The sequence below is a fragment of the Microtus oregoni genome, unplaced genomic scaffold (genome assembly GCF_018167655.1).
Source record: "Microtus oregoni isolate MIOR12 unplaced genomic scaffold, Mior012 000000F_ref0000247, whole genome shotgun sequence".
NCBI classification, from domain to species: Eukaryota; Metazoa; Chordata; class Mammalia; order Rodentia; family Cricetidae; genus Microtus; species Microtus oregoni.
In genome coordinates, this window is record NW_024543059.1 from 27,355,561 (window position 1) to 27,377,827 (window position 22,267).

The 22,267-nt window shown below is 45.4% G+C and overlaps 1 protein-coding gene across 1 annotated transcript in view; it reads left to right on the forward strand.

Moving 5' to 3' along the window:
• Lrrk1 (leucine rich repeat kinase 1) overlaps positions 1-22,267 on the forward strand; it is a 93,027-nt gene that overhangs the window by 12,060 nt on the left and 58,700 nt on the right. Inside the window, exons 3-5 of the mRNA XM_041652534.1 lie at positions 6,435-6,606; positions 7,679-7,858; positions 8,552-8,700. Of these exons, the coding sequence (XP_041508468.1) occupies positions 6,435-6,606; positions 7,679-7,858; positions 8,552-8,700 (501 nt within the window). The remainder of the gene's footprint in view (positions 1-6,434; positions 6,607-7,678; positions 7,859-8,551; positions 8,701-22,267) is intronic.

Below are 22,267 nucleotides of genomic sequence, written 5' to 3' on the forward strand. Positions count from 1 at the left end.
AAAACTATGAAGATAGAGTAAACAAAAACAAACAAAATTACATGGCAAACTTACACTTTAACATCTACAGAATTATATTAAATATAATGATTTAAGTCCACGAGCTTAGTTCCAGTTAGGATTTTTTTTTTAAAGAATCAGAAAATAGATTAAATATAATGATGTGTACGTGTGTGTGTGTTTGCGTGTGTATATGTGTGTGTGTGTGTGTGTGTGTGTGTTCTGAAAGTAATTATATGGAAAAACATAGACCATGCAAACCTTAAGCAAAAGAAAGCAGGAGTGGCCATGTTAATATCAGATAAAGCGAACTACAGAGCAGAGAGAATTACCATGGGTGGGGAGGATTAGCAACTAATAACAAGGTTCTGGATCCCCAAGATTGCAATCTGTAGTGTTTATGCACTGGATTGCAGAGGCATGAAGTTTGTGGAACAAAAGCTATGGTCTATCTGAAAGAACGAGCTATATCCACATGGTTGCAGGAGTTTGGGTGTTGTCTCAACAAACAATAGAACAATCAAACAGAAAGCAGTCACAGTTGCAGAAGAACTCAATGCGACCATCTCTAACAGGTTCTAAAGGGCATCACCCAAAGCACTGCATCCCACTGCACAGAACGCACTCTCTTCAATGTCCACAAAACATAAGCCAAGTCGACTGTGCCATGGACCATGAGCTAAACCTCAGCACACTTGAAAGTAATTGGAATGAGACATCATGTGTTCTCTAACTTCAGCAGGATTAAAATAGAAGTCAAGAGCAAGCGGTAATGAGAAAATCTCCAAACACTTAGACGTTAACAACATACTTCTAAATAATCCCTGGGTTAAAGATGGGAATCTTTACACATCTAAAACACGCTGAATTGGGTCTGGAGAGATGGCTCAGTGGGTAAGAGCTTATATTGCTCTTGGAGAAGACCAAAGTTTGGTTCCCAGCACCCACATCAGGCAGCCCACAACCTCCTGTGCTCCAGGGGATATGGCACTCCTTTGTGGGTTCCACAGGTACCTCCATTCCCATGTCCACATATTGACACGCAAACACATTTACACACACCCAATTTCCTACAAGATCAGGAACAAGGCGAGGATATTACTCTCAATATAATTCTGGAAGTTCTATTTAAGAATAATTTTAATTACTACTCATCTGGCAAGAGAGATGCCATAATCACAAAAGTGGTTTCCCATGGTGAGACTTTATCTTGTAGACTCTAGCACAGTGGTTCTGAACCTTCCTAATTCAATGACTCTTTAGTTCCTCATGTTGTAGTGGCTCCCAACCATAAAATTATTTTGTTGCTACTTCATAGCTGTAATTTTTTTATTGTTATGAGTCATAATGTAGATATTTTTGGAGACAGAGGTTTGCCCAATGAGCTGTGACCCACAGGTTGAGAATCCCTGCTCTAGATGCTCTGTCCCCTGTAATTTTTCAAAATGTGGAAAATTTGAGTGTGTAACCTGCAGTAGTGGAGACTGTGCTCCTGCACTCCTCTGAAATGGGAAAGAACGGTTAGAATTATAATCAATACAGGCTGGCTTTTTCCCTCCTTGCTTCTTGTTATGATGAGGTAGAGAATCCTGGCAAAGAAGACATGGAGAAGCAGAGCTATCTACCTCAGGGCAGTCAGGAAAAAGAGAGGAAAAGAGAGAAGGGGAGGAGCATAGTGGAGCAGGGACAGGACAGCCCGGTCAAGGGTATGTCCCCCAGTGACCTCTTTCCTCCCACTGGTACTGCCTACTATCAATCTATTCCATTATGGGCTGGTGGGTATTCATCCACAGCCTGACAGAAGTGTAAGAGATTAGTGGCTGGCAGAGTTGGGGTGGCAGAGTGGCTGAGCCTCCAGGAGGTAGCAGGGGGCAGATTTTTTGGCAAAGAAAAGTCCTGGATAGCACGAGTCTACACCGTTCATGCATGACGTCTGATGTCTGATGTCACATAACTGGTTTTGAAACCATGGACAGTTATGAAAGACGTCTCCGCCAGCATAAACGGGGGTGAAGGGTAGTTGAGTCCTCTCTGCTCTATACTGTGACTTCTGTAATCTCGAATTATTTCACAGCAAAACAAAAAAAAAAGAGGTTTTAAAAATGAGGACAATATGATGCCATTTTGCAGTAATTGCAAACTTACAAAAATGAATCAATTCATGGTGTCTGCAGTCAGGGTATTGAGTCTTCCTGGCAGGGCAGAGACTGGGGGTGGGGGGTAGGGTCGACACAGTGGGAGCATCTTAACTCTTGGGTGTGATGGCAAAATGCCCTAACAGGACAACTTCAGAAGGGGAAAGGGTTTTTGTCTGCTTATTTTGTGGTTTGTGTTTTTGTGGGTTTCAGCCCATTGCCAGCCTACTCTGTTGCCTGTAGGCGTATGATAGGCAGAGCACCATGGCAGAGAAGGCACAGGGGACACAGTGCTGCTCACCCTGGGGCAGCCCAAAAGAGGAGGAAGGAAGAAGTGGGGAAGGGCACAGTGGAGCAGTGACAGTGACAAGAGACATGGATCAAGGGCGTGTCTTCTGGAGACCTCTCTTCTCCAAGTGGGAACACCTATTCAGGGACCAGTCATTTCAGCTATGAAATGAACAGGATATAACCTGATGATGAGGTCAGAGTTCTCAGGATCTAGCCACCCCACCAGTTGAACCTTCCCTCAGCACAGGACCCTTGGGGACATTCTCTAGACAAATCATAACAAGGGGTTTCTGTGCTATGTTCTGTTCCCCTGCCTGGGGGCCCATTCACATGGGAGTTGGTGGCAGTTCATGAAACGGAATGATTTCTTTCCCTGTAGATGTAGCATATCACACATGGTAAAAAGTACTAAAGAATCAGACTAGAGAGAAGGCTTGGTCATTAAAGCCCTTTCAGTGTGAGGTGTGGGGACATAGGGGATAGGGGACTAAAACCATAGTGCTGAGGGAGGGGATGGAGGAAGGTAGATCCTGGGGACTTACTGACCATCCAGCCTGGCAGAATTGGGGGTTCTGTGTTCAGTGAGAGACCTTGTCTTATAAGGTAAGTGGGGGCGCAGTAGAGGAAGATATAAGCCAGTCCCCAGCCTCCACCCGAACACGCACCAGCAAGACCCTCCAAACACACTTGTGTGCACGCACACAAATAATTCGTTGGACAGCACACTTGGTTTTGTGTGGCTTCCCTATGAGCGTGTGCACATAAACATGCCCTAGGAAAACCATGCGGAAGCCTTCCTTTATAGAGGGAGATGAGGGTGCAGAAAGAAGCTGGTCTTTTATTTTATATGGAATTAAAAACTTCAGAGCCACCAGGCTGTCTCCAGCCAGAGAGGCAACTCCTTTCTTCCCTGCCTTCTGGGTCCCTCTTGTCTGTGGCCGGTTGTGACATCACCCATCACCTAGTGAGAATGGGGCTTTTAAGCCTGTGATGGACAGGCGTCTAGACAGCTCTTAGTCCTGTCGGTCAGTTAATCAATCTCTTGTGGCTTTTCTCTGTAACGCAAGTGCTTTCCAGGAATGGCTGGGCTGCAGGGCCCCACGTGGCCAGAGGAGTGGTGAATTCTTGTTTTCCAGTTGTGTTTAAGCAAATAATTCCAGCCCCCCCCCCCCTCACTTGCTTGTCAGACATACCATCTCTAGTCCCTTCACACCACTTCCATGCCCAACCGCTCCTCCAAGAGTCCCTCGCTGCCCAGGAGGTATTGAATGAAGAGAACGTGTCTTTCAGAGCCATACAGCATGCAGTTCAGATTCAGGGTGGCTCCGTTGATAATGCCACACCCTACCTAAGGGTTGCATGTTCCCATTCCCACCATGGAAATAGAGACAGACCCCCTGCATAGCTGTACTGAGAACTGCATGTCATTGCAAATGAAGCGGTCGTTGTAGTCAGTGCAGCACCCACTCTCTGAGAGTTTGGTGAGCGTCTCCAGCGCCCCACCTACCCATCCCTTCCTGCCCACCTGGCTCTGCCATACTTTCTGGAAAACCTTTGGTTTCTTAACTGTCCTGTTGGTTGCTTTACACACATCCCTGCCGGGAACTTCCCTGTCAATTCATGAAGGCCTGCAGTGCCCCCCGCCCCCAGGATCCTGTGGTCAGCTCTGCCCCTTACACAAACAGGACTTCCATAAACGTGCACAGAAGCATGGACTGACTCCTTCCTACCTTGTGCCTCCTCCAACATGCTAAATCAAGATCATGGGAAGCAGTCATGCAGGAAGGCCCGAGGTTTCAGTAATGTGCTCCTGCACTTGTGTCCCCTTGGTGTGGGCGCAGGTCTGTGAGTTCCTATTCTGCCTACCTCACAGCTTTAGATGCCAGGGTAGCTGGAATGAAGTTGGGACTCAGGCAGGGGCCGGTGTCCGCCCTATCATTTTCTTCCTTTGAACTCCAATCAAGAATCCTGCTGTTGTTTCGTCATCCCTGGATTCTGGTGTGTGGAGCCCCATCATTAGTGACATCCATCTATCAGTAACCTGTGGGATGGTGTCTTAGTCAGGGTTTCTATTGATATGATGAAACACCAACACCATGGACACTCTTATATGAGAAAGCATCTAATTGGGGCTGACTTACAGTTTCAGGGGTTTAGCTCATTCTCATCCTGGCGGGGAGCATGGTGGCATGCAGGCAAACATGGTGCTGGAGACGTAGCTGGGAATTCTACATCCAGATCCACAGGCAGAAGGGAAAGAGTAAGACACTGACCAGAATGGATTTGGGCTTTTGAAACCCCTAGTGACACACTTCCTCCAACAAGGCCACATCTACTCCAGCAATCCCTCCTAATCCCTGTCAGGTAAGGCCACTCCCTAATGACCAAGCATTCAAACCTGTGAGCCCATGAGGGCCCTTCTCAGTCAGGCAGTCCTCGGGGAGCTTGGTGCCTCCCCTCCTCTAAGGTTCACAGATCGTCAGATGGCAGTTGAGCGCTGGCTCTCGGTTCACAGTGTCCATCTTCATGAGCAAGCGGTTGACATCAGTGCTGTGAAAGAGGAATTCACATAGGCAGGGACAGGTTTTCTTCTTCAAAAAATATTTCTTGCTAATTTCTTACCTATATAATATGTTAAGGCCCTTTTTACCCCACCCCCCATTACCCTTCCTATCCTCCTACTACTCCCACTGAACCTCTTCTCCTCCCCTCAGGCCCCACTCCTACTTTCGTCTTTTTCAGCACCCACTGGATTTAATTGCTTACCTGAGCATAAGTGTTGGGTTGTGTTCTGGCTCCGGGGCACCTTACCAGTGGCTGTATCAAAGTAGAAAGATTGCCCCTCCTCCCCCAGCAACCTTTAACTACCAATAGGTCCCAGGAATTGTGGGTGCATCATGAGCCCTTCCCCATCCACAATGGAATGTTAGTGGCCACATGTCCTGCAGGTCGTGTGCAGGTTCCCACGGCTCTGTTGGTCCATGAGTTCATGGTTGTGTCATGTGCAGAAGTGTGTCGCGGCGCTCCCTCCTTGTCTCTGGGTCTTACAGTCTTTCTGCCTTCTCTCCACGGTATCCTCAGAGCCTCGGAGAAGGTGGTGTGTGTGTCTCACTTAGGCCTGAGTACTCCAGTCTTTGAAAATTGGAATTTTTTTCTTTTTTGGTCATTTTCTTCTTCTTTTTTCATAACACTCATTATGTTATTTTTTTATGTGCATTGGTGTTTTGCCTGCATGGATGTCTGTATGAGGGTATCAGATCCCCTGGAACTGGATTTACAGACAGTTGTAAGCTGCCATGTAGGTACTAGGGATTGAACCTGGGTCCTTTGGAAGAGTGGCCAGTGCTCTTAACTGCTGAGCCATCTCTCCAGCTCCAGAAAGTTGGATTTTCACTGCTGAGCCTCCATTCCAGTCCCAGGTTTCTAAACTGCATTAGGGAAGTAAAAAGAAACAGGAATTGCCAATAAAGTTTTATTGAAGCTGAATGAATGTTCTCCAACTTACAGTGGTCTGGCTTCATTTTTGGACTTTGTAACGGTGGGGAAATAATATGCATTCAGGAATAGTCACACCAGATTTTGGATTTTCCCTGGGGTATGTGCAATTCTGTCTGTGACATGGAGCAACCATTCCAAACACAACTCCAGGTGCAGTGTTGCTAAGCTGTGGCATCCTGCAATGGGTCAACTCCATGCATTGCACATGGTATTTTCAACCTATGGGTTTATGCCCAACTATAAGTTGGAAAGCCTTCCCATGTCTATTAAAATCATTGTTTCCACATATAATAATACATAACTCTTGATGGACTGGTTTCTGTTTGTGTTCTAAGCTTGTGAAGTTGAGTGTGGCTGTCCACTCTCCTACAGCCTTGGTCTAAGCGTGGTGTGCCAGCACAGGGAGGGTGTTGTCACCCTGGGCGCATGAGCCGCAGTCTTGCCGGAGACTCGGAGAACTGTTGGAAGTGACAGAGCTGGCCTCACGAAACCCTGTCCCGTTTTGACCAGGGTCAGCTGCTGAGCATCTCAGCAGCCCACGGAGATCTGGAGACTGTCCGGTTCCTGCTCACGGAGAAGCGCGTGGAGCTGCCGATGGAGCCCACTGATGATAACCCAGCTGTGGTGGCGGCGCATTTTGGACACACCGAAGTAGTCCATGAATTGCTGGAGTCCTTATCAGGTAAAGTGCTGTGTGTGAGCTCAGTTACCACTGCCTTTTCTGGAGCATAATTGGAAGCACATCCTTAGGCAGTCTTTTTGGATCAGTTTCTCTCACCTAGCAATATGCATTGAAAGTTACACACTGTCTTTTCATCACCCAGTATCTAACCCTTTCTATGGCTAAACAATATTCCGCTGAAAGGCTATACTATGGTATGATGCATTTGTAATTTGTTTCTGGTGAACTCAGGGTGTTCTAGTCTCCCATATCTCCCCTGTAGTTTTGGCTCAGCAACGAGGGATAAGCGCCAAAAACATCACTGCAACAAACAACAGGTTGAGGCAGGCTCTGGGAATGATCTTTAGGCATTGCGGCTTTGATGCCAAGGCTAGGTGCTATAGAAGAACCCTCGCATGGTTTGATATTCTATAATTGATACCTTGAATTTTTTCATAATTTTAAAACCAAGGGCCCTATTGTTTCCGTTCTGTACCGGGGTCACAATCACGGAGTGGCCTCGTGTGGGTGTATCTGTGTGCATTGAGGTAGATCTATCTCAGTAGTTCCTCCCAGCCAGTGTTCCCGTGTGTGCCTGGAGGGCGAAGGACCTTAGGGATAGGAATCAGTAGAGCTTTAAGAAACTTAAAAAGCAGACTGGATGAGATGAGACAGGAAAGCACGAAGGAGCTAAAGGATGACTCTCTTCAGGGCTCCCATGATTAGCTCTACGTGTGATGTGACCCTGGGGCTAGTGTCAGAGGGAAGGGGAAGGCATCTAGAAAAACTACAGCAACCCTGGGGAGTTCTTTCTGGCCTTATTCACCATGTAGGCATCTTTAATCCGTCAGGATCACACAGCACATACCCTTGGTACTCAGGCTTCTCTTGGCGCATAAGCCGCCTATGATAATGTAGAGAAGTGTTGGATGCGAATTCAGGGTAAGAGCTCTCTCCACTTGGCGGAAGCATCACTGTCAATCAGAGCTAGAATAGCTGTATTTTCTTCCTGGCCAATGGGAAGACGAGATGAGTGCAGGGAGCAACTGGTACCATCAAGCCACACTGTCCCTCTGCCCTCTCACCCCTCCAGGTCCCTGTAGCCCCCAGCGGCTGCTGAACTGGATGCTGGCCCTGGCTTGCCAGCGCGGGCACTTGGAGGTTGTGAAGTTGCTGGTGCTGACGCATGGGGCTGACCCCGAGAACTACGCTGTCAGGAAGAATGAGTTCCCAGTCATTGTGCGTTTGCCCCTCTACGCAGCCATCAAGTCAGGTGAGTCCCCTACACTAAACCCTGTCCTGCGAAGTGTCCGACTTTTCAGTGTGACGCTCTGGCTCCACCCCCACCACTAACTCCAGTGGCCTGTGGAAGGACTTCTGCGACTCCTTCATTTCTGTGTGTGTGAGTGTGAGTGTGTGTGTGTCTGTGTGTGTGTGAGTGTGAGTGGTGCATATGTGCACACTTGTGTGTGGAAGGCCAGAAGACAACCCCAGCTGTCGTTCTTTGGGACAGAGAGGGGAATCACGCTTTTGCCTGGAGTTTCCCTGTTCATTTCAGTGGGCTGGCTACCCAGCCCCACGGATCCTCCTCTCCCTCCCTGTTTCTAGGATTACAATCTTACTCTATCATGCTCAATATCTTTTTCATGTGGGTTCTGGAGATGAAATTTGGACCCTCAGAAAGCACTTCGCTGACTTTGCCATCTCCTGGCCCCCTTCTCAGTTTCTTCTTCAAATTAGCTCTTCGTCCCTTCTAGTTTCCCCAGTGGGTGGCAGGGACCCACAATGGCAAGTGGGAGCTCCTGGGCAGCACTGAAAGAACAAAGTCCCATAAGCTCTTGCTGCCAGGAATTGGCACATCTGGGGAGTAACCCAAAGCCTGCTCTCTTGCACCAAGGCACCACCAAGAAGAGATGACCTCTGGGACATCTGGACTCCCTGAGCTTCTCTGTGCTTTGTCCATCAGGGAACGAAGACATTGCCATATTCCTGCTTCGCCACGGAGCCTACTTTTGCTCCTACATCCTGCTGGACAGTCCTGACCCAAGCAAGCGCCTGCTCAGGAAGTATTTCATTGAAGCCAGTGCCCTGCCCAGCAGCTACCCCGGGAAAACAGTGAGTGACATGGCCTGTGGGCAGGGTCTGGGACACAGCTTTTGGACAGGGCTTTTTTTGCCATGTTTCTAAACGGATTAAGTAGGTCATATTTTTTTTTTAATTTTCCCTTAAACTTAGTAAGGTTTTAAACTATGCAAGTAGGATGTGCTCATAAATAGCGAAAACTCTAGGGTGATGCAGTGAAATGGATTCGGCTGCTCCTCTTGTATTAAGTGATCTACCAACCTAGGAAGGATCCCTTTATGAACTTCCATAAGGAAATCTGTGAGAGCTTTGTGAGCCAAGACCCGGAGCTGGGCATGGTGATACAGGCAACTGGTCGTAGTGGCACAGGGAACTGGGCATGGTGGCACAGGGAGCTGGGTATGGTGGCACAGGGAGCTGGGTATGGTGGTGCAGGCAGCTGGTAAGGTGGTGAAGGGAGCTGGGCTTGATGGCACAGGCATGTGATCCCAATGACTGGGGAGTCAAGGGACAGGAAGATCAGGAGTCCAAAGTCACCTTTCACTAAGTAGAGAGCCCAAGGTCAGCCTGGGGTCCATGGGACCCTGACTAACAGCAAGCAAACAAGAAAAAAATGACACCATTTACATTAGCGGTAAGTTGGCTTTTTAAAACACCAATCAGCATCTCCTCTACCCAGTCTTTAGTGTACTTGAAGGCAAGGTGGTCTCGGTCCTTCTCTTGAGGACATGCGCGTGGGTTCTCTCTGGGTTCTGGGCTCTGCCTCTTCTTACGCAGCCCCGTTTGCTGAGGTATGTCTGCTGACATAGGCTTGAGCTCCTGAAGTGAGTTGCTTTGGAACCAGCCGCCCACAGCATCTGAGCTTCTCTGTCCCACACCTCGGCCAGCTCTAGATACCCCACCCTGAACCTTCTCATTTTCCCATCCGGGGAACACAGCTATCAAATGTTTTCATTTCCATGTTTTATTAATAATACTATTAAATTTTCTCATGTGCTCATAAACTATTTATATCCTTGTAATGTGAGCTGCCTGCGGATGCCTATTGATTGTTTTCCTGAAGCATTAGCTTTTCATTTTCTCACTGGAAATCACATGTTTGAGATCTGAAGCCTTTGTGGGTCCTGTGTGTCGCCAGTCTTTCCCCCAGTCCTTTGTTTGCTTTTTTGCCTGTTTTGCTTGCGCTGACACAGATGTGAGGACAAACAGCCACATAAGTTTATGTCTTCCTTTACTGGTTCTCTGGGGTCTGGGGTGTGTAAAGGGGGGATTTCCAGTCAGGTTTTATGTAAATATTCTGCTAGAGACTCTTACAGTATTTTTATCCATTTAGTTTTTACGTTTTAAGGTTTGGTCTTTCTGCTATTCATCTCTGTGTGTTATGTGAGGGGAGGGGGCTAGCTCTCATATCTCTGGCTGGACAGCCAGTTAATCCAGCACGGGTTCCAGGAGAAGGGCTGTTGAGTGTGGTGGTGAGCGTGTCTGCAATCCCCACTTGAGTGGGAACATCTTCAGTTTGCGGCTAGTCTGGGCTACACAGCAAGACCCTGGCTCAAATATAAACTCCACCACACTAGTGAAAATGGAGCTTCTTTTCTCTGGGTTCAAACGTTACAGTTGGCATTTCCATATAGACATTGACATGTGTTTGGGGCTTCTGAGTACTGACTGGTACACAGGGACCAGCCCTTCCTGGTACAGCCTTGCTGTTTGAATACAGGTGTGTCGTTTAATCCTAACAGTCTAACAATACAAGCTTCCCGTTCTTTCGTTTTTTTCTGAAGTTAACTGTACACATTCTACCCTGCACCGTTCCCACCAGGCACCATTTTCATCGTATCAAATAAACGCTTTAGTTGCGTTCACGCATCTGTCCTAGCAACGGAGCCTGTTGCCTCCTTCAGCGGCCACACTGACCGCATCCCCTTCACGTCAGTCTAGGATGAGTTTCCTGAGACTTCTACTTGGGGTTCTCCGATCACCCTATTTATGTATCTGTATGTACATTTTCTAGCTTCTCCCTAATGGTCTTGAATTGCTCTTATTTTTGTGATCTTTTTATTGCTTCAGCACTGTTTGAAAGGGATGTGCATCTGTGTGGTTGCCATCTCCTTTTCCAGCCTGATGACTCTGGGAGGGGAAGAGTACCAGCTTCCCTTACTAATTATAAGTCTGAGTTCCTTCAGACTGAGTAATTTATCATCCAAAAGAAGACCAATCTCCCTTTCCAGTGTGTGTGTAATGTGTTTAATCCATGTCTGTACATCACTAGGAACAATAAAAGCTGGACAATCATATTGCAAGCAGGTACCTCTCCTGTGTCTTTGGCTGTAAGGTCTTAGTGGCAGTGAATTATGATCCCTGGCTTTGGGCTTCTTGACAGCAGGCCCTTGTTATATTTAGGTTGGTTTGGTTTTTGCTTAGTGTTGAGTTAAAAAGACTGCTGAGTTAGGCCAAATCACATTTGAAGCTATGACATTTCTACATTAATTCATTGATTGAATAAGTGATGGTGGTTATTGCTCACCCAACCATGAATTCTTGCAGGAAATACTAACTGATTTGTTTTGTTTTCTATGGCTGGATTCGAACCACTGACATTCTATTTACAATTTTTACATCTTTGATTGTAGACAAATTGCTCCTCAGTTTTGTTCCTGTTGTTTTGTTGAGGTTTTCATGTAGCCATTCTTGCTTCTTATGGAGGTTTTAGGAGTTTTTCATTGTTTCTCTATAGATGTTTCATGAGTCTTTATTTTCGCTTCCTTTGAAGCCTTCAGTCAGTTCCCTTATATTCAGTTGAGGAGATTACATTTTGGCAGATCAATGTGCATTCCCTTCAGATTTTGGATGTGCCATTTAGTGCACATCTATGAAGCACACTTCTATATATGTATTTCTTTCCTTTTATGATGTTAAGCAGGTCAATGTTTTCTCTTTCAAACTTTAGCAAGACACCTATTAATGGCATTTCAGTGTCCTATCAAGGAATTAAATTTTATTCAACCCCAAACCAGTCTTCACACATCCCTCTGTTAAGTTTTCTGTGGTTGATGATGAGGATTCAACAAGACTCGGAACTATTTTGAGCTCCAGGGTTCACCGTTACAGCTTCTTGCAGCATCTTATCTGTACCCAAAAGAGAAAGACCAATAAATGCTTGTCTCAGGCATGCTTGGCAAGAAAACATTTTTAACATTTGCAACATTTTAATAGCAAGACTCAGCCCATGGCAAGTGGCGTTATAATAGACATTGCCTGTTAATTGTGGAGCAGTCAGCCTTCTGTATCCTTGAGGGTGAGTTTAAGGACCCCAGGAGATGGTCCCAAATCCACAGATGCTCAAGTCGGTCGTGTGAAATGTCCTAGTATTTCTGCGTCATCTATACACTCCTTCCTGTATAGTTAAATCATGTCTATATGGTTTAGAATGCCAAATACAATGCGAAGGTGGAGTCATTGGTCCTTACAATGTAGAATTTAGGGAGAAATGACAAGATATAAAGTTTGTTCATTATACATATGACTTTTAAAAATTAATTTTGATCTGGAATTAGGTGAATCCACATGCAGAGAGGGGCTGCCTGCAATTCTTTTTCAGATGTCTTGAGTTGAATATTTATTTTTCTGCTTACCTTGCTTATCACATTACTTGCTGATCAAGCCCCTTATACACTATTTGTCCTTTACCAGAATCTGAAATGTGAATATAGAGACATGTCCTGTATCAACATAAAAATGCATGTGACTGTGTATATATGTGTGTCTCCTACTGCTGCTGAGTTCTACAAGGTTGCCTCACATATACGGTTTGATGTCAGATAGCCATGTGCTGGCTAGAGTCACCTGAGCAGAGGGAACCTCAATTGAGAAGATGCCTCCATAAGCTTGGTGTGTAAGCAGACAAGCCCATACAGCATTTTCTTAATTACTAATTGATGGGCCCTGGGCTCTATAAGAAAGCCGCTAAGCAAGTCATGATGAGCAAGCCAGTAAGCAACACCCATCCATAGCCTCTGCGTCAGCTCCTGCCTCCAGGTTCCAGCCCCGTTTGAGTTCCTGCCATGACTTCTTTCAATAATGAACTATGATGTGAAAGTGGAAGCCAAATAAACTCTCTCCTCCCCAACTTGCTTTGGTTTTGACGTACTGTCACAGCAAAAGTAACCCTAACTAGAACAGAAATTGGTACCAGAAGTGGGGTATGGTTGTGACAGACCTAACCATGATGTTTTGGGAAGGATTGTGGAAGGACTTTGGAACTTTGGGAAGAAAAGCCATTGAATCCTCAAAGCTTGATGAGCTGTTCTATTAGGGCTTAGATGATAAGAATGTTGAGAGAGATACAGAGGATGGAGGCCCGACTTGTGATGTTCCGAAGGGAAGTCTGAGAGTCACTTAAAGACTCAGTTGGGAACATTGCATACTTTGAAATAAGAATCTGTGATTCTGGTCAGCTAGGGCTGAAGAATCATCTGTAATGAACCAGAAACCAACATTACTGAAGTAAAAATCTTTGCTTTACTAAAACAATTGATGTTGGTTAGCTGAAACTGAAAAATTAGTATTTATTAAGAAGAGACTATCATCACTGAGGCGAAATCTTTTAAGCGTTTCCTCCACATCAGCGCACAGAAGCTGCGTTCCAGAGGTAGCCAAGCTTGTACCTCATGCTGCCGGCTAGCCTTGGTCATGCGTAAGAGTCAGCAAGGTGGTACTTGTTTTGAAGTCAAGAAGGGGAAGCTGAGGCTTGACAGTGTGTGACAGAGCTGGGGTCCCTGAAGAGACCCCAGGAGAGGTTACTGAGGAAACTGCAGTCCAGTTGCAGCAAGAGATCTCAGCATTCTGGAGGTCCCAGTACCATGGCTTAACTACCAAGAACAGCAGCAATGGTGGAGTGGAGACAGCCTGAGTTTAGGAGATAATCTGTGTGTGCTCAGAGGGTAGAGCCAGAGAAGTGATCTAGGCCCTTTGGAGGAGTCCTGCAGATTGTGAGTAGATCCCAGACATCAGACAGAGTTATTTACATGGCTGGAGTTTGGTTTTACTTTGTTCAGATTATGACCATGCCCTGGTTCTTTTCTCTTGAAATAAGAAAGTATTTAGCTTTTTTTTTAATTTTTATAGGATTCCACTTGCTTTGGTCATGATGTGTTAGCACAGTAATAGTAACTCTAACTATGACAGAAATTAGTACCAGGAGTGGGGTATTGTGATAGACACGACCATGTTGTAGACTTTGGATTTTAAAAGAGATTTTGGATTTTGTTTAAAGAGACTGAATTATTAAGTGTTTATTTTTATATTTAAAGAGTATAGAACTTTTAAAATTTGAAATGCTTATATTGTAATAGATATTATTAATGTATGATTTTGGGGATGAACATAAAGAAAAGTTTAACAGTCAAATGTTTGTGTCAAGTTGACATGGTGTCTATTATACTGGCTAGTTTTTTTGTATTGTTTGAGACAACTTGTAGGCATCTGAGAGGAGAGAACCTCAATTGAGAAAAATGCTTCCCTGAGCCTGGGCTGTAAGCAGACAAGTCTGTAGGGCATTTTCTTAATTAGTGATTGATGGGGGACTGTCCCACACATTGTGGTTGGAGCCATCCCAGGGATGGTGGTCCTGGGTTCTATAAGAAAGCAGCTGAGCAAGCCGTAGTGAGCAAGCCAGTAAGCAGCATTCCTCTATAAACTTCGCATCAGCTCTGCCTCAATGTTCCTGTCCTGACTTCTTTCAAAGATGGATTACGATATGGAAGTGTTAGCCAAATAAACCCTTTCCTCCCCAACTTGGTTTTGCTCATGGCGTTTTATCACAACAATAGTGACCCTGACTAAGACAGTCTCCTTAGTCCTCTGGATATCTCAGTCCTAGAAATGGAGTCTGAAGCCTTCTCATATGGACACATCATACTCTCATTTCCATCAACCTTGAGTAGATTTGCTGAGACTTCTTTTAGAGTTATGTTTAACTGTGTGTATGGGTGTGTGTGTGTGTGTGTGTGTGTGTGTGTGTGTGTCTGCTGTCTCTCTCTCTATGTATATGTGGGTGTGTCTCGCTATATATAATGCATCTCTGTGTGTATGTGAGTGTATCTTATGTATGTGTGTGTGCATTCACATACACACACAAAGTGTATCTGCCCATACAGAACAGAGACATTGGATTCTCTTGAAGCTAAAGTTACAGGTAGTTGTGTGCTATCCAGTGTGGGCGCTTGCAGCTAAGCTCAGGTCTCTGTGAGAGCCATCTCTCCAGCTCCAGTCCTTGAGATTTTATTTTCTGGTCTTCTGGCAACAGCATACAGTGTTAAGCTCATCTAAGTGTGTGTGTGTGTGTGTGTGTGTGTGTGTGTGTGTGTGTCCCCGGCACTTCCCATTTGCATGGGACCTCCCTAGTGGGGCATTCTTTCCATCTCTTCTACTACATTTATTGCTACTTTGTTTTCACTGTTCTCTTATTCTTACTGGTTTCCTTGTTCCTAAAGAAGATTGATATCCCAACTTCCATATCGTATTACCTTTCTATAGCCTTGTTTGCATTATCCCCTGTAAAACAGGGAGATGTTAGTGCCGGCACAGAGGCAATCATGGGCTTATCACGGAACTTGGCCTGCTGTACACACTAAAAGGGTTAATTGTTGCTGTTATCTTCATGCTGCAAAAGGAAATGGGCTCCTCTATTCCTGAATTCATGTAGTAACTGATTGTTTTCCTGCTCTTTCTTATCTTATTAGTTCATGTTGCACAACGTGATACTGTATTGCAGGGAGTGCTGTATGTCTTCCAAGTCGAAATATTAAAGTACAAAGACATTGCTATCAGCCCTCTTGCTGCCCAGCAACTAAGACAGTATCGCTGCCCAAACACCCACATCTCCTTCAGGAGTAGCTCTCCCCAGATCACTCAGTTTCTGAAGCAGGTCATGCAGGTCTCATGATAGTGAGTGGGTCTTGCTTTCCTGAGCTGAAATGTCCAGGGGTTTCAAACTCTCCACATTCAAACTGTATCCCCACACTGACCAACTCACACTGCAGTGGCAGGACCTGGCCTCAGGAGTTTTTTAAACTCTCCCAGGTGGGCTCCAGTGTGCCCCCAGATGTTGACAGCCAGTGACTTTGGTTTTCTTGGTATAATGTTGAAGCAGAGAAAGTCAGAGATCTCTGATCCCTTCTGCAAGATGTCTCCCACCTCACATGCCAAGGCTAGCCACAGGCTTGGAAGTGAGGAGTGCATCTTGCCAATGAAAAGACAAAGAAAAGACCACACTGCTTTTCCCTCTCCTGGGCTTCTCTGCTCACATCAGAAGAGGAAATGAAATCGTAGCACACACAGCTTGACTCATTTGAGCTCCCGGGCTTCCCCGGAGCAGGTATTATTTTTGTGATTCAAGTGAATCTCAAAGACAAGTGTCGTGGAGTGGGTGCATTGGCCTGCAAAGTGATGCCACCAAAGAGCAGAGAAGGGTGATGGCCAAAGAGGTCCAGGTGAGCTCAGCACCTTTCTGGGTATCCTGTGGGACTGACCTGAGCTGGTGGTGTTATTGTCGGTGTCCTTCCAAAGACTGAGCACCAAATGCTGGCCATTAAAAGAGCACTTTGCCTATTTGATACACTTCCTGGAAACACCCTTGGCTGGGTTGCCATTCACAACAGTAAATTCTGTGAAGTGGCCCATCACCCCGAAGAACACGGGTGATGGAGGTTACCTCCAGGGACATTTCTAGGGTGTGCCATCTTGTTTTGTGTGTGGAGCCTGCTTCCCCCACTGGTTTATGTGGTTTGGTGTTTGGTTGGGGAACACAGTTTCACTGTGTAGCCCAAGCTGGCCTTGAACTGGCAACTCTTCTACCTCAGTGTCCTGACAGCACAGTGCACCTTAGAGGATTTTTTTTCTGGTATATTTGGGCAGGAGCTCATATAACCCAGACTGGCCACGAACTTGCTGTGTGTTGAGGATGGCCTTGAACCCCTGCTCATCCTGCCTCTGCCTCCCTCCTAAGCGCTGGATGAGAAGCACTCACTGCCAAGCCTATCTTTAGCGGGTGCTGTTTTAATGTCCTTCCTGCCTCTCTATGAGCCGCAGCTAACACAGAGGGCGCAGCCTTCACTGGGTCTCTGGGCAGAGCACGTCTGCTGGCTGAGTGGGAAATGCAGAGAAGACCTTGATTAGATTCCACGGCATAAGGCTCCTTGGATTCTGTTGCTGTTTGGGTAAGGAAGGTTCCAGAAGCCACAACACGTGATCAGATCTGCTCAGAAACACTTTTTAAACAGTAGAAGTGAAGCCAAGTGAGACCTGGCAAAGCCATTTCCCTGGTCCTTGGTGTCCATCTTAAACAGCCAGATTCTTGCCTACTGAGAGCCTCACTCATGATGGACAGCTGAGCAGTGTTAAACTGTAATGCAGCAGAAAAATAGCTTGTTGCTTTGACACCTAGAAAAGAGAACTCAGAAACACCAGGAAAAGCTTAGCCGGGTTTTGGAGCCTTAGCCGTCATCCTGGCGCAGCCGCCAGCGGCAGGCAAAGGGCTTGCTGGACAGTTGTAAGGGTTGGAAATAAACAAGGACTGAAATTAATTTCGAAACAGCTCAGTGTGGAAATCATTTTCTCTTTTACATCTCTCAGATGAGTAAAGATAAATTAGATCTTGCCATCGAGAGTTCGCCATTCGTATTCATCTTTAGATTGTCCCTGACTTACATAATTTAACCACTGGCGGTCCCCGAGCCGGTCTCTGCGTTGGAGCTGAGCAGCAGGCTGTCAGTGCTGAAGCAGGTCTTCGTCTATGTGCCCTGGGTGGGCGTTTTTATCTGCACACTGCGCAGGGAGGGCCAGGGGCATCCAGGGAGGCTCCTGCCTCTGCTGGGCCTGAGGGAGCTGCCAACTGCCCTGACTGAGTAGGGGCTGCATGACGGTTAAACCTTGTGGTCATAGACTACAAACTCTTTTCTTCAAGTATAACTAAGACCTTTGGGGAGCACTTTCCTCCTAGGTAAGGTCTCACACTTACCTAGTGCAAAGGATTTTCTTCAAGAACATTTATGTGCTCATTGCCACCATTTTAATTCCTTGAACCCCTGAGTAGCTGAAGGTTCTGTTTCCGGTGGCAGAGGCAGAAATTAGCATTCCCAAATTTGTCTCAGGATTAGTGAGGCTCCGAAGAAGTAAAGGCAGTGCTGTTAAGATCCCAAGTTCCCTCAGCCTGGCCTGTTCACCCCCTACTTATGTGAGAGGAAGAGAAAGCCATTTGCTCTCCTCAGAGGATCACAAAGCAAAGTCAGGCATCTTCCTGTTGATTTTGCTTTTCCTGGTCTTGCTATGGTGGTCATAGCCATTACCTACGGCTCTACTTCCCATGGTGTCATTTACTCACAGTCAATTTTGGTCCAAAATAGTAAATGAAAAATCCTAGATAAAGCCATGCTTAAGTCTTAAATGGTTGGCCATTCCAAGTATCATGGTGAGCTCTCATACTCTTCCAACCCATCTCTTCCCGGTGTGACGCAGCCCCTTGTCCAGTGCCTCCATGCCGGAGTTTATACCTGATTAATAGTCACTTAGCAACTGTCTCAGCTCCCAGATAGACTCTCAGAGTATTCCAGGGCTTATGCTTAACTAATCCTTATTTTACTAATAGTGGCCCAAACACACAAGAGGAAATGCTGGCAGTTCAGATATACATTTCGAGAGAAGGGCAAAATTTACTTGACTTTTATTATAACTTTTTATTATTATTCTGTTGTTAGTTTTGTTGTTGTTATTTTACTATGTGTAATGTACAAATTTAACTCATATAACTGGCATAAATATATACACATACACAAATATATATACATACATATATGTGTATATATGAGATATACATATATGTATTTATGAGCATAGTATATTTAGGGCTTGGTATTAGCCACAGTTCAAGCATCCCCAGAGCTCTCAGGATATCTCCCCATGGATAAGCCAGGACTGCTATATTCTACACAGGCATTATTTTTCTCTGATCTTCACAGACTAACTTTCCAGTAGATGTTCATCCTGTCCTGTGGGACATAATACAACCAGAGCTGCCTATGCAGCAAGGCCTCTTAAAGAGTTCTCTTAATCACAGCCTCTTTTAGCCCAACAAATTGTTACAGGTGTATAGCTGCATAAGATATGCATGCAAATCAAACATTTACTTGTAATAAATCATAAATAGTTCTATTTCAAAACAATTCTTTGTTACCTATAATTTATAGATCACTAGAGATTAAAGCAAATTTGCATACTAATGAGGCGGTATGCTTGTTCATTTTTACATAAAGGATTAAATCTCAGTTGAATATTTGATGCTGCGGGACTTGGAGCTTCATCAGTATGGTGCAGGAGCAACTGATACTTTGATTTTCTATGTCAAAAAGACCAAGTCCCATAAATTTGTAGTACAAGGTAACAGAAGTATGATTAGGGCCATATCAGAAAGCTCTAGAAATTCTGTCATAATCCCCAACTGGAGCTCACTGAATGGTTGTTTTTTTAATGAAACTCGCCCACAAATCAAACTACAGTTTCTAAAATCCCACAGTCTAGCACAATGCAGTCTATGGGTATTCTTATTATACTTACATGAGACATGGCAGTTGACAACTCTTGGAGGTTTTTGTTTTCCTTAAATTGTTGTGTCTCTGTAAAATTTTATATGTAGTGAAAAGCCTTGCATTTCAAACCTTAGTCCAGCCTCCAGACCGAGGTGTTCCAGGAGCCTTTGTTGGTGTGCTGGGACAGGACAGTGTTCCATGACAAGTGTCTGTGCTGTGTGCTTCCACCCGTGACTCTAGTGAAGTCACACGATACCACATGGTAACACCACATGGGTGACACCACACAGAAGCACCACATGGTGACACCACACAGGTTTGCCCTGTCTGCTCTGCTGGAAACAGCTCAGGGTTAAGACACGTTCTGTTTGGAGCTGTTTCGCAGTCAATACGTGTTCAGAAGCCTTCTACTGTTGCCAAAGGTTTGTGACTCCCCCACACCGCCACCTCCATGTTCAGTTTCATGGCCCCACATGGGGTCACAAGTTACAGTTTAGGAAGCTTGGATATAAGGTAGTAGTTATATAAATTTCTCTCGCTTCGCTAAGAGCAGAGAAAATGATTGATAACCTGGACATGCAGAAAACCATTGCTTAATCTTACAGGACAAACTGGAAAACACAAAGACAAAGAATAAGAGAGGAGGAAGCATTCTAAATGTTAGGACTGTTGGGTATAGCTCAGAGGTTTCGATTAATCACACTGCAGGCAAGAGGACTGCAGACAGACAAGAACTGAGCTTGGGAAACTCACTGGAACTATCCAACTTTTATCTATCTCATAAATATTGTAAAGCACACATCAATTATATTTTTTAAAAAATAGATGGTTGGCATTTCCAAATGTTAAAAGCATGCTTCCAAATATAAATATAAAAGCATACTTCCAAATATAAAGACATAATATGGATGTATTTAAATAGTAAAATTATTTATACTAAGCTATTTTAAAATAAACTTTTTTTTAAAGGGGTAGTAAAACCGGTGAAGGTCATATCTGAAGTTTCACCTAATTGAGAGGCTGGGGAAGGAGAATTGAGCCCAGGAGTTCCAGAACAGCCTAGGCAACATAGGGAGACACCAGCTCAACAAAACAGAGGAATAGAACGCAAACTGACAAAAAAATTTAAACCCAAAATAGATCATATGCCTGAGATTTACAGTCATGTTGCCTTACCAGAACAGAGAGCTAGAGAAGGATTTTAAAATATACCATTAACCGTGGGCTTGCACGCTATTTTTTATATTTAGCATTTTTCAATTATCTGGTTTCTATGGTGATGTTTCCTCTACTTTATATGATACTGGCCGCTGAGTACTATTAAGTCTGACACCTACAATATAGTGTAGCGGATGTGCTCTCCTGGGAACTGATTTAGCTATTTCATTCAGTCATCCAGTAAACCAAGAAGCCCCTTTTGAGATTAGGAGGGACCCCTCCACCTCTCTCTCGATGTCTCCCCTCCCTGCTCTCTGAAGCGAGCATTCTTTTTTGGACTCTCATTGTACAACACAGGTTCTCACGTACATCACTCTCTTTACCTAGTAAATTTGCTTTCTCATCTCCTCCTTCACCAGGTGTTCTTTGGCTTCTCAGAAGCTGTTGCTTCCTTTTCCTTCCCACAAAAGGTGTCACTTATGGCCTTTTCTAAAATATTTTATTACACGTTAGGGTGCATGCGTGAGTGTATGTGTGAGTGTGTGTGTGTGTGTGTGTATACACACGCACGCGCTATCACAGTACACATGAACTTAAAGGACAGCTTGTAAGAATCGGCTCTCTCCTCCAGCCGTGTGTCACGGGAATGGAACTTAACCACTGGTGTCTGTTATGGAATGATCTGGATTCTCCGTTTTGATTGCCTATCACTAGTTAACTTCCCTTCACTGTAGCAGGATATCCAAGGGAAATCAGCTGATATGGAAGGAAGGTCTGCTCTGGCTCAAGGTTTAGAGGTTTCAGGCCGTGATCAACTGGCCCCGCTGCCCTGGCTTGGCACCATAGTGAGAGTGTGCAGCAGGAGGAGCCGTTGATTCCTGACTGGAAATTGAAAGAAAGAGACCGGGAGAGGCAGGACTGAGTCCAGATATCTTCCTCAAGGGCATGCCCCCATGACCAGAAGATTCCCACTAAATCCCACTTCCTGGTTTCTTTCCTCTTCCCAATAGCATGCTGGAGATGAGACTTTTGTCACTAGGCTTCAAGGCTATTCCAAATCTGAACCACAGTCCCTTCTGGGCTTTGCCTGACTGGTTACCAGTTGCTGTTTTCCTAAGGTTTCCTAGCAAGTCACCAAAGCATAGACTAAAACAGACACAAGGTTCCTCTCACCCCTCTGAAGCCCCAAAGTCCCAAACTAAGGAGACACTATCTTCAGACGTCATCTGAGAACCTCCGCTGAACACAGGAAGTCCGGGGGCTGCTTTACTCTCTGATCTTCAGGCAAGCTTTATTTATTAAAATACAAATGAAATGTCACTACAAGCCTGTGTACAGTGTGTTTGTGTGAAAAACGTGTGGTATTATGAGGACAGCTCAAGGGGATCGGTCTAAGGAACCATTTGATGCATGACTGGGAATTGAAAAGGGGGGACTAGGGCGTGCTTCCCAATATCTTCCTCCAGAGCATATCCCAGTGACCAGAAGACTTCCTGCCGAGAGACTTAGCAGTTCTCTCCTTCCATCTTTACTTGGGTTCCAGGAATCAGACTCAGGTTTCCAGATTTGCACAGCCAGCACTCTTACCCACTGAGCGTCTCACCAACCTCCCACCCGACCCTTTAACAGCCTGAGTCCCGGCCACCACCTTGGAAAACAACTTCCCAAGCCATCACGCAGTACCTCTGTGGGGAGGCAGTGCTTCCTCTGGGCTCCCCTTCATTTGGCCAGGATTTGAAAGGCTTGGAGAAAACCCCAGGACACTTTCCATCTGTGTTCCCTGGTGCGTGTGGCTTGACCACCGAGCTGTTGAGCCGCTCAGTGCCAGCTGCTTTTGATCCTTTGGTTCTGCACTCGGG